Below are 12641 nucleotides of genomic sequence, written 5' to 3'. Positions count from 1 at the left end.
ACACAATGTTCTGATTCATTAGATACCGTTTTACTTCTCAAAAGTTTCTCAAAAAAAAAAAAAAATCATTCTTCTTCTAAAAGAGAATACAACATTCTAACTTTTGGGTAGGAGTTACAAACCCGTTTCATGTTCCTACCCATAAAAAACTATATAAAAAAAAATCTAAGACATTACTCTCTTTGTTTCTATACGCTACTCCTCTCTCCCTTTCTCTCTCTCTCACTCTCTTCTAAAATTTATTTTTCTGTGCACAACTTTGAAACAATTTCTCTCTATTTGATCAAAAATCTTAGAAAAATGGCTTCTCTTTTCAATTCCGCTCTTTGTACTTTATTTCTTGCTAGAACTCCCACCACCATAATACCGTCGACTACACATCAGTTAAAGGCACTTTCTTATGTTCAAAAAATTTGATATGAATTGTTTAGTTTTGATTTACGTATTTAGCCTAGAATTGGTTTTGATTAAGGTTTAAAATTTAGAATTGGTTTGAGAAACTTAGAAAGATAAGAAAAAGAAGGGCATGATTGGAGGATTTTGAAAAGGGTTGCCTACCATGTGTTTGATGAAATTTCTCTTTAGACAGGTGGTACATAATTTTTGGATTCAATTCTTTCTTTTTCCCATATTGATATAAATTTTGGCCTTCTGTTGTATTCACAAAATCCTTTTGAGTTGTCATTGATTTCTTGGCTTGGTTTGTTTGTAGCAGTTTTGTTGCTTTTGGGATTTTGTATATATATATATATATATATATGTTGATTATAAGTGTTTTGCCTTTTTTTTTTTTTTTTTCCTTAATACCAACGCTTCTTGCACTGTTTATAGGACATGAACAGTGCATTAAGGCAAATGAACAGTATTTGGACGAGTGAACAGTAATTCAAAAATTATTTTCAGAAATAAGTTTTCAATTTTTAACAAAATAAGCAGTATTCAAATACACCCTTAATATTTATGCTGTTCCACCTCGAAATCCTAAAAATTGTAGGACTTGTAAAAGTTAATTATTTATTATTTCCTTCAACTCCTATAAACTCTAAAACCATCGTTGAAAAAAAAAAACTTTTATTAACCGATGTCAAAGGTTATAAAGGCACTCCTTAATAGGATCTTAAAAATAAAAAACCAACTAATTCATTATTTCTCGCCACCTACCCGCTCTAGTTTGAATGGAATTAACTTGCTACAAACAAAGTTGTATAACAAATCAAGGTGCTTGTAATTTGTTAAGTGCCCGAGAGAATAGTTAAATGTGAACAACTTAATGCTATGTTTAGTTGGGGGTAAAAGGAAAATGATGGAAAATAGGGAAGGAAAAGTGAGAAAAAAATGCGATTTTTTATTGTTTGGTTAAAGTGAAAAATGAAAGAAAAGAAAATAGGGTGTATGAAATTTTCCACCCAAGCCCACCAATTTATTCCTTCCAAATTAGAAATAAAAGAGAAATAAAAATGATATTAAAAGAAAAATACAAAATTACCGCCATTTTTTCCTATTTTTAATAGTAGGGACATAATTGTTATTAGCTTTTCATCCTCTCTACCAAATATATATAGTTGAAAGGGAAAAATATCTCCTAAGCCCGAATAGACGGATCCATACTTTGCACGGGCCCTATATGGACGGACCTGATATGAACGGGCCGGACATGGACGGGTTGAATTATGGTGGGCTAGTTATCCATGGGCCTGCTGAGCTCCTAAGAAGGGATATTTTGGCCCATTCTCGTGAGAGCCCGAATAGAGTCCTTGCGCTAGTAGGACTTCAGAAATCTTGTATACCTGGTAAAAATCTTCCGCATAAGGAGGAGACTTGTTCATCACGTTTAGGATTCTACAAGAGGAGTCCTATAAGGAAAAGACTTCCGCGCCAAGGAAGAGATGTCAACCTCAACCCACTATAAAAGCCCCAATGCCCTCATAAACCAAGGTACGCATAAAAAACCCTCTCTAGCACTCTAGAGCTGTGAGCATCCTTTCTAACTTGACCTTCGGAGGTACTTGGCCGACACCACACCGTGCTCTCTGTTAGGTCCTCTTTCTTTGTGCAGGTATCGTTGCGAGGGTACGAGCATTGTGCAACTCACTGTTGATATTTCGGCATCATCAATAGTGAAAAACACAAATATTTTTTTATCATCCTGACTAAACAGAGCTTTAGAAGTAGCCACAATCAGGTTTGTTCCTAACTGAACCAAGTTTTGAAGCTCTATATTAGTCAATGAATCAAGTTTGAATAAAGCCAAACTCAGCTCAATAGGTTCATAAACATTAAAAATAAATAAATAAATAAAAAGGTAATATTTTACTATTTTTATAAAGGATGCAGTTTTTATATTTGTTTTACTAAAATTGGTAGTATTGGATAGTAGATAAATAAATAAATTCGTAAATTTTCAATATAGAATTTGAATGGCTACCAGGCAGCAAGAAAGAAAGGTTTTTTTTTTTTTTTTAATAATAAGTTTCTAATGGTAAAATTTTATTAAATCAATATTCTTAACCAACCTTGTAGAGTTTGTGAATAAACTAGAGTTCCTTCCAAAAATTTACAAATTAAGTTTTTGTTTTTTTTTTTTTTTGGAGAAGCAAATTAAGTTTGAATATAACAGTTGAGCATAATCTTACGATTAAGTTGACTCAAGCTCCAAACCAGAATAAACGAACCAATCTCTCTCTCTCTCTCACACACCAAGCTTAAACACCTTAATTTATACTAAAACTCAATTTGGCTCATGAATTTACAATTCTAATCACTAGTTTCATATGATCCGTGTTGTGTCCAATGGTGCACATAGTGAAACTACCTTGCGTCTTTATCATACAGGAAAAAGGACATAACCTTTGTCATTGATATAAAAATGAAATACTGAAGAAAAAAAATGGAAGTAGTTATTTTCTTAATAAAAGTTGACATTCTAATTACAATTTTTTATTGGAAATGGTAGAGTATACACTGTATATTATTATGAAGGGGTGTATTACATTTACATCTTTGGTCACTGCCTCCAACAGAAAAGCACGAGATTCCTCAAGCCAAACTCTTGCATCAGCCACATTCCTAGCATATTTTGCTAAGTCACAAGCTATACAACACTTCAACGCCTATGAATACAACTGATCTGCCATTGTTGAAATGTTCTGAGTGGGTGTCCGGTTTCCTGAATAACATGTTCACACTTGAGAAGCATGGCTGATTTTGATAGAGTGTTGGATAATGTCGCCTTCCAACACAATATGTTGAATTCTGACATCTCTAACAAACATCAGAGTTAACAATAATGCTACGGTTACAACCTTTTTTATAACTATTAACATAATTTGTTGTTATTAGAGCAATATTACTTTCACTTGGGTCCATTATCAATATCATTTTTATTATACACCAATTACAAGAGATTATGCCAGTCTTGAAAAATGTTGGGTCCCTAGGCTTGTTGAATAGCTATAAGCCTAAAACTACTGCGCAGGTCTTGGTCTCTTGGGAATTACACGACTTTTCCTTTCTGGCCGAGCGCTGCAGTAACTCATCCAAGGTGATCATGTATGAAGATCCCAATTACAGCATTCAGCATTGTTATGGACAAACTTCCTAATTGGCCTTGAGGAAATCCATTGGTGAGGGCCTCAATCAGTACTACATTATTAGGCTCATGATCAGAGTACTGATGTGGCAAAGGAGTACTCTAGTGCTGCTGATGCTCCTGCTACAGTTTTTGTGCACGATCTGAAAGGAATTTTGGATTATCAATCCAACCTCCATGAATGTAATAATTCCCTTGGTACCACAGCCACTACAGATTCCATTTTATGAAGTATGACACTCTAATTACAATTTTGAGAACAATATCCTTGCATAAAAAAAGTTAAATGTGCTCAGAGAAACCATATGATAATACTGTAATTGTTTTGAGGTTCCCATTTGCAAGACACCAAGCTGGACTAACCATAATAAAACATATACAAAGAAAAAGAAGGATGAAGAGTAGCAGCCCAAGTAAGGCATATTAATAATTAATCCTACTTACCTACGACCCAATGTCAAATCTTCAATAATAATTGATTACATAAAAAATGATATTCAATATCAATCAGCCAAAAACATCCACTATCAACAACATAGTTGATCAATATTGTCACAAAGGTTATAATGGGATCAAAGGCACAGATCTTTGAGAACAGAGGAAATGAAATATGGTGAAATTAGGAACCAATAAACAAAAAGAAGAATATGTTGAATTGAGGTGGTTGCAGTTGGATGCTATATAGAAATGCTATTAATTAGCTATCAGAATATGCATTGCCATCACACAAAGAAAAGTAAATGAATATGTCATCTGATAGTTCCAATGTTACACTTGACAAATATGGGTTAATAATAGACCTGACCTGACTACCTTATATAATCAAGGTTTCATTTAATTTTGTTGTTTTTAATTTAAAGGTGAAAATATGTTGAAGAAGTTATTGGTGGTCATTGCAATGGAATGGTACGTTGCTTTTTCTCTCTAAACTAATAAACATGTTTGTTACGTTGTTTCTATATTATTCTATTTTTAGTTGGTTATCTTTTTGGTATGTTATACAATCTGTTAGATTTGTGAGAGTTGCAGACTATAGCCTGGACTTTAAAAGGTTCACTCTTTATTTCTCAAGGGAGTAATTGAATTCATGTTTGAGTAAAGCAAATGACATAGAAATTTTTACTGCAATGCATGGAGAATTTGGCAACCAAAAATCAACAATAGACTGAATTTATAGAGCATCCATTATGGTCCAAGGAGCATCTCACTGTGGGCACAAGAATACTTGATTGAGTACACTGGATTAAGAAACATAGCAAATTGATTTATGCTTCTTTTTTTTTGGTTTAGTTTCCATGAAAGCCATTAAAATATAGAGTAATTAGGCGTGATGTAGATGTAGGGAAATCATATTGACGGTAAAGTTGTGTTATTTTATATTTATTATGTTACAATTTTAATTATTCCTCACTATTAGAATTTTGTAAATTTGATTTCTTAACTAATTAGATATGCTCTCTATTTGTTCTTTATTCTAGATTTTTTTCCCTTGCAATAACGTAGAGTACAACTCCTAGGCTCATACTCATATTGGATTAGGCATTATAATAATTCTCTTGGTTCTATTGTGGTGTAAAAGAATTTCATTATTATATCTAATTCTAATTTTCTCTTTTTACATGGTTGCAGTTCCAATTTTATGTGATACACTACAATTGTGGGGCTAAATTTTACTCAAGATAATATAAAATAGTTGTCATCTATCTTAACATTTACCAAGGAATTGTATTTGTGTAATATCACGTTATGATTATGTAATATTATTATATAAAATTTGAATGTTTCTCATTTTTAACGATGTTTAAAATTATGACAATTTGTCATATGAGATGTTTAATTACTTTCTCTCCATTTCATATTGGAGATGAATTAAAATAATCGAAATTAGATAAATATTTAAACTTGGACATTTTAACATTTTGAGCTAAAAGTTACCCGTGTGATGCACGGGTTAGCGACTAGTTGATATAAAAATGAAATACTGGAGAAAAAAAATGTAAGTAGTTATTTTCTTAATAAAAGTTGACATTCTAATTACAATTTTTTATTGGAAATGGTAGAGTATATTATTATGAAAGGGTGTATTACATTTACATCTTTGGTCGCTGCCTCCAACAGAAAAGCACGAGATTCCTCAAGCCAAACTCTTGCATCAGCCACATACCTAGCATATTTTGCTAAGTCACAAGCTATACAACACTTCAACGCCTATGAATACAACTGATCTGCCATTGTTGAAATGTTCTGAGTGGGTGTCTGGTTTCCTGAATAACATGTTCACACTTGAGAAGCATGGCTGATTTTGATAGAGAGTTGGATAATGTCACCTTCCAACACAAATATGTTGAATTCCGACATCTCTAACAAACATCAACGCTAACAATAATGCTACGGCTACAACATTTTTTACAACTGTTAACATGATTTGTTGTTATTGGAGCAATATTACTTTCACTTGGGTCCACTATCAACATCATTTTTATTATGCACCAATTACAAGAGATTATGTCGGTCTTGAAAAATGTTGGGTCCCTAAGCTTGTTGAATTACACGACATTTCCTTTCTGGCCGAGCGCTGCAGTAACTCATCCAAGGTGATCATGTATGAAGATCCCAATTACAGCATTCAGCATTGTTATGGACAAACTTCCTAATTGGCCTTGAGGAAATCCATTGGCGAAGGCCTCAATCAGTACTACATTATTAGGCTCGTGATCAGAGTACTGATGTGGCAAAGGAGTACTCTAGTGCTGCTGATACTCCTGCAACAGTTTTTGTGCACGATCCGAAAGGAATTTTGGATTATCAATCCAACCTCCATGAATGTAATAATTCCCTTGGTACCATATGAAGTATGCAACAGCCACTACAGATTCCATTTTATGAAGTATGACACTCTAATTACAATTTTGAGAACAATATCCTTGCATAAAAAAAGTTAAATGTGCTCAGAGAAACCATATGATAATACTGTAATTATTTTGAGGTTCCCATTTGCAAGACACCAAGCTGGACTAACCATAATAAAACATATACAAAGAAAAAGAAGGATGAAGAGTAGCAGCCCAAGTAAGGCATATTAATAATTAATCCTACTTACCTACGACCCAATGTCAAATCTTCAATAATAATTGATTACATAAAAAATGATATTCAATATCAATCAGCCAAAAACATCCACTATCAACAACATAGTTGATCAATATTGTCACAAAGGTTATAATGGGATCAAAGGCACAGATCTTTGAGAACAGAGGAAATGAAATATGGTGAAATTAGGAACCAACAAAGAAAAAGAAGGATGAAGAGTAGCAGCCCAAGTAAGGCATATTAATAATTAATCCTACTTACCTACGACCCAATGTCAAATCTTCAATAATAATTGATTACATAAAAAATGATATTCAATATCAATCAGCCAAAAACATCCACTATCAACAACATAGTTGATCAATATTGTCACAAAGGTTATAATGGGATCAAAGGCACAGATCTTTGAGAACAGAGGAAATGAAATATGGTGAAATTAGGAACCAATAAACAAAAAGAAGAATATGTTGAATTGAGGTGGTTGCAGTTGGATGCTATATAGACGTGAACACCCACTTGACAAGATCCAAACTTTAATGAATCCAGAAGTATTCTCAAGTAAAGGGCAGAAAGGAACCAAAAGAAGAGCCAACCTGAATCGTGAGAAGCACCAAATAATCATTTTGGATTCGTATGTGAATCTTGAAACATCCCAGTTTCGTGAGTGACACTTCCTCATAACGCTGCATAAGAAACATTTTGACTCTTGAGCCCCTTTATCAACATTGGTTGATCATGGATAAAGACATTAAAAACAAAGAGCTTCCTCAACTAATTGCTGGGGAAAAAAAAAGGTAACTTATTCTGCACGCCATTATATCACCCTGACTATGCTTGATTTAGATCAGTGCAAAGTCCTGGAAGTCAATGCAAGTTCTCTAGATTCAGGGAGCTCTCCAATATATCTCCTGAATTGATTTTAATGCTTTGTCAGGATTTTCGAGAGGAAGAGAACATGGTTTATATTCCTACAGATGGGATCATTGGAATCTGTTAAATTCCACTTTCAGAAGAATATCAATAAACTTCTGCCAATTGTAGTGTTGGAACAACCAATTTTACGTTCCGAGAAGGAATCACAAAATTGGTACCTAGTTTTGACAGATATTATAGAATTCATAACCTTTTCATATCAAGACTAGTTCGAGGAATCAGCCAGTAAAACCAAACATACTTCCAAATGAAAAGACAAAATCCTCCACAAGTAACAATCAATAAAGAACTCCTTCAAAGTAAGCCAGAAACTGGTACTACTTCCTAATAAAAACAACTAAAACACACATACCTACCGAGACACACATCCATTCACACCCCCAAACCCACCCCACACACCACACAAGAGCAAGTCTGTCGTCATCACCAATATAAAGTACCTACATCTGGATTTTCAGTCTAACATTGTCTCACATCCATAAGAGTTAGGAATAATATCAAATATATAATATATTGGCAGAATGGGATATATAAAAAAAAAAAATTAAAAAAAAGTGCACTTTCCATGTGAAGAAAGAAGAGATCAATGATGTTACATATATTGGTAATCAAAAGTTATAATATCAGGTGATTTCTGATATGCAGACTTGACATTGGCTTGTTTAGGTCCTTAATCCAAGCAACTAAACACAAAAAAACTCATTCTGCATGCATTTGGATTATAATAATGGTTCTCAAGAATCATTTCCAACAAAAGTTGGAAAGAAAAAATATGCTTCAGACATTATCCAATTACTGAAACAAATTTGATATTTTTAATCGATGTACTGTAGCTCTGTCTCACGAACAGGGCTGAAAAAATGCCAACTTGAAGTATGGAAAGCACCAAAATAATCATCTGAAACTGTCTGGATTCTGAACTCCTTTGTAAATTGTCGAATAGCCAAGATATGCCTTGTTGAATCAACCATAGCTGAGTTCTTAGAGTATGAGACATTCTTCTCATATGCGTCAAAGCTATTCCCAAACAAGACTACATGATTCAACAGTTCCACTCTCCAATTTGCCCGTAATAGATTGTCATACAACATTGACTCACAGTGTGGCATATAGAACATAGTTGGCTTTTGAGCACATCGCTGCCCTTGCTCATTTATTGATAGAACAGAGCAACCTAGGGCTTCCAGTACCTGACATTCAGTTGTAGAAAGAACAGGATCAAAAACCTCGATATCTCCAATCCAACTGAACTTCCTCTTCAGCAAGATTGCAAGGCTTAGCTGCAATCGAGGGGGTTCATATGATTCAATGCTACCTATACCATAAATCACCATTTGCATTTTCATCTCAGAGCCTAAGACCCTATGAAAGCAACAAAAGATTTCTGGGGTTTGGATTTGATCCAGTAAAGTATGATAGAACGGAGAATTCTCCATTTTCTTCATGCAGATCTGCATCTTCTGCATTAATTTTAATTTCCTCACAGCATCAGTTTCAAGATCGATTGGGGCCCATGGTTGTTGTTGTTGTTGTTGTTGTTGTAGTTGTTCTGGAGATCTAATTCTGAATGAATGTCTTCTCTGTTTGCCACGACGGGGTAAAACAACCGTCCAGTCACCATCTAAAGTATGATTGTCAATGGTGAGGGTTTTTGCAGAAGCTGCCATCTTTTGTCAAGGAACCTCTTGTCTCTTTCTCTTATAATTAAACGCCACTTTTAGGGATATGCTGAGACAAAGTTACAAGGAAAGAACGTGAGTGGTGGGGCAGATTCCATCTTCATTTACATAAAAGGAAAGGGAAGAGGTGCATTTCTCATTCAAGGGGAATGGAAGACACTAGAAATATCATATATCAAGTGAGGTATTCTAACTATCCAGAAATATTTCACATAATCACAAACAATTTCTTTTTCTTGTTCCTTTTTTTTTTTTTTTGTGAGAAGTAACAGAATCACAAACAATTTTGTTAACTTTGCCAATGACCTTTCTCTTAAATAGCACTCTCTCCTCCCACAAGAATCAGCGGAGGGAGATCTCATAGGTTCAAGTTAACTGAATGTGTTTGTAATTTTCTTTCTTTTTCCATACAACAACTAGGGAGGGGGATTTGAATTTAGGTTCTTCTCATGAACAGTTGATCACAACATTTATCAACCAATTAAAAAAAATGCAATGAAGAAGTAAAATTAATTCCCTCCTTTACAACTGTAAGAGCACTAGCATTGGTCTAGGGAAAGTTTTAGGCAAATATTAATATAAGAAATTACATTTTGTATCACAGCTAGCCACTTTTCAAAACGCTCCACATCCAACTCTCTTTTATAAACTCTATTCTATTTTCATATTATTTCTTCATTCCTTTTTTTTTTTTTTAGTTAAAACCATTAAAAATACAAATACATGAAAAGCCAGGTACTACAATAGCATCAGTAAAACCATCAAACTGCACTAGATGAATATAAAAGACTACAATGCAATTTGCTCAAGCTTTGAAAAAATATTTAAGAGGTTCTAGATTTTGGGGAAAAAAAATGAAAGAAAACAAGAAAAATGTTTGATATGACGATACTAATCAAGCAGTCACTAAGAAGAGCAAGGAAAATAATCCACCATCTCCAAAGATTTTAGCAGAAACCATTTAGAAATAACTGCATATAGTACACATACAAGAATCATTCTTACCTCAAATAAAGAAATATTGCATGAATTTGATAACTGAATCATTAAATTGAATTGAAATAGAAACCTACATTTGAAAGCGTAATAACTACAGAACCTAAATATATCTCAATGGGCTACATATATAATCCTCTTTTGTCTGAATCCATCTCAATTAGTTCAATCTAGAATGAATAAAACATATGGGGCATTATTCAAACATGTCCACTACCTATTAAACCAGAAAAAGCTACCAAGAGAAGATGAAAGAAATCTTATTGAATTCCAATCAGCTAATAGAATAGAACAACAATATAAAATCTAACGACAAAGAGATATATATCAGGCACAGGTATAGGAACACCTTGAAGATCACCAATAACCAAAAGGAAATGAAAAAAAACAGAAACCCATTTGGGGCGAACTAAAATGCAATAAACAAAAAACCCAATTTTGCTAAGACACAGTACTATGGATTAGCAATGTAACTGGTGGGTGTTTCCAATGCTACCACTTTTTCAAGGAAGCATGTACACTGACACAGTTACGGGTACGAACACGGTTACGACACAGTGACACAAGCAATTTCTGAAAAATTATAGATTGAAATGGCTGGCACGACACGGGTTCGATACAATTACGGCATCCTAAATGAAGTGTCTGTGCTTCCTAAAATTTTTGTGGGTTGGTTGTCAAATTTAAGCTAAATTAACCAAATGCCTTTCAAGGGTCTTTAACAACCATTACAGACATAGATACAGATATAAAATTTTAGTGCTTATCTAGCAAACTCTAACCCTCCAGGAATTTGAAAAAGAGGGCTGATATCAATGGTGGGATTTAAAAATTAAAAAAAAAAAAAAAACCATTTTCTGATAAATTTTTAGGGAAACCCAGATGCATTATCCTATAAATTGATACACAAAATTCAGATTTTCATGAGTTTTTCTTTCTATTTTATTTTGTTTTGCCCAGCACCAAGAAAAGTCTTTACAAAAAACATTGTAGTAACAAAAGGACAAAGTAATTATGAATTGAAAAATGAAAACAATTTGGGTAGTGAGTTGATGATACCTCAGCGATGGCGAAGAGTTGGTTAGACAGGAAGAGTGTGGGGCTCTGAGACAAGTTTGACCAAAGATGGAGAACCACTCACCTACGCCGCGTTTTGTAATCAGGTCGAAGTTTTTTTTTTTTAATAATTTATTTGGTAAATTCGAGGAACATGATGCGTTTGTGTTTAAAAACTAAAAATATGTGTTTGAATGAGTGTATCAAATAGAGGCTACTTGTTTAGCTAATATTAATTAAAATATTTGTTTGGGATCTGTTTATTTTACTCAAATTGAAAATTTTTTATTGAAAGTATCGTAGATAAAGCTAAAAGTTAGCTGAAATAATACAGTAAAACCCATGAATAGTACCAAAAAGTATAGTGAGATCTATGAATAGCTGTAAAAATAAGCTAAATAGTAAAATAAATTAGCAAAATAATTTTTGCCAAACGGACACTAAGTCATAAACTTTTCAAAAGTGACCATCTTGGCCCCTAAATGCTCTTATGGGCCATTATTTTTTAACATTTTTTCTACACTTTCAATAAAAAGTTTTAGTTTCAACTAAGGGTCCATTTGGAATTCATTTTATTTTGCTGAAAGTACTGTAAATGTAAAAGTTAACTGAAATAGTACACTGTGACTCATAAAATAGTACCAAAATGTGTAGTGGGACTCATGAATAGTAAAAAAAATAAGCTGAATAGTAAAATAAGTTAGCAAAAATAATCTTTGCCAAACGGACACTAAATAAGCTGTTCTAAACGGACACTTAACCATATAAAACCTAAAACCCCTAAAAACTTAACCATATAAAACCTAAAACCCCTAAAAATCTCTGATCACAAAGCATACAAACATATCCATAATATAATTCATACTCCAACAAAAACACTATATTAGACCAATTTTCAAACAAAATCCAAATAACAAAAAATACCCACAAATGACCATACCCAAACCCAACCTTTCAAACTCAAATAAAAAATCACCCATTGAACCAACAAAGGAGGATGAGAATGACCAGTGGCCAATGGTGGTGTTTGTAGTGTGATTCATTACCTATGGTGGTTGCAGAGGTCGTGAGTCTCTCTTTGCCAAACATTCCCTTGACATTTGGCATACAAGCCTAAACTCAAACCCAATTCCAAACAGAAGCACAAATGCAAACTCTCTCTTCCATGGCTGAGAGGAACACCAAAGCTAGTGTTGGTTGCACTAGAGGTCGTGAGTCTCTCTTTGCCAAACATTCCCTTGACATTTGGCACACAAGCCTAAACTCAAACCCAATTCCAAACAGAAGCACAAATGCAA

At 33.7% G+C, this 12641-nt stretch overlaps 1 protein-coding gene across 1 annotated transcript; it reads right to left on the bottom strand.

The window, feature by feature from the left end:
• Positions 1 to 8180: 8180 nt before the first annotated feature.
• On the bottom strand, positions 8181 to 11481 carry LOC112038201 (protein SENSITIVITY TO RED LIGHT REDUCED 1). The gene is made up of 2 exons (XM_024071007.2): positions 11347 to 11481; positions 8181 to 9340 (listed from the first exon to the last, which is right to left on the bottom strand). The coding sequence occupies exon 2, from the start codon at positions 9277 to 9279 to the stop codon at positions 8428 to 8430; it is 852 nt and encodes a 283-aa protein (XP_023926775.1). The 5' UTR covers positions 9280 to 9340; positions 11347 to 11481; the 3' UTR covers positions 8181 to 8427.
• Between the last annotated feature and the right edge of the window lie 1160 nt (positions 11482 to 12641).

This window comes from Quercus suber, unplaced genomic scaffold (genome assembly GCF_002906115.3).
Source record: "Quercus suber isolate HL8 unplaced genomic scaffold, Cork oak 2.0 scaffold_82, whole genome shotgun sequence".
NCBI classification, from domain to species: domain Eukaryota; kingdom Viridiplantae; phylum Streptophyta; class Magnoliopsida; order Fagales; family Fagaceae; genus Quercus; species Quercus suber.
The sequence above is the reverse complement of the archived record's forward strand: the minus strand, read 5'-3'. Positions and strand labels throughout refer to the sequence as shown.

Excerpts from the sequence above, each read along its gene's own strand:
- LOC112038201 (XM_024071007.2), bottom strand. The coding sequence starts at position 9,279 with ATGGCAGCTTCTGCAAAAACCCTCACCATTGACAATCATACTTTAGAT.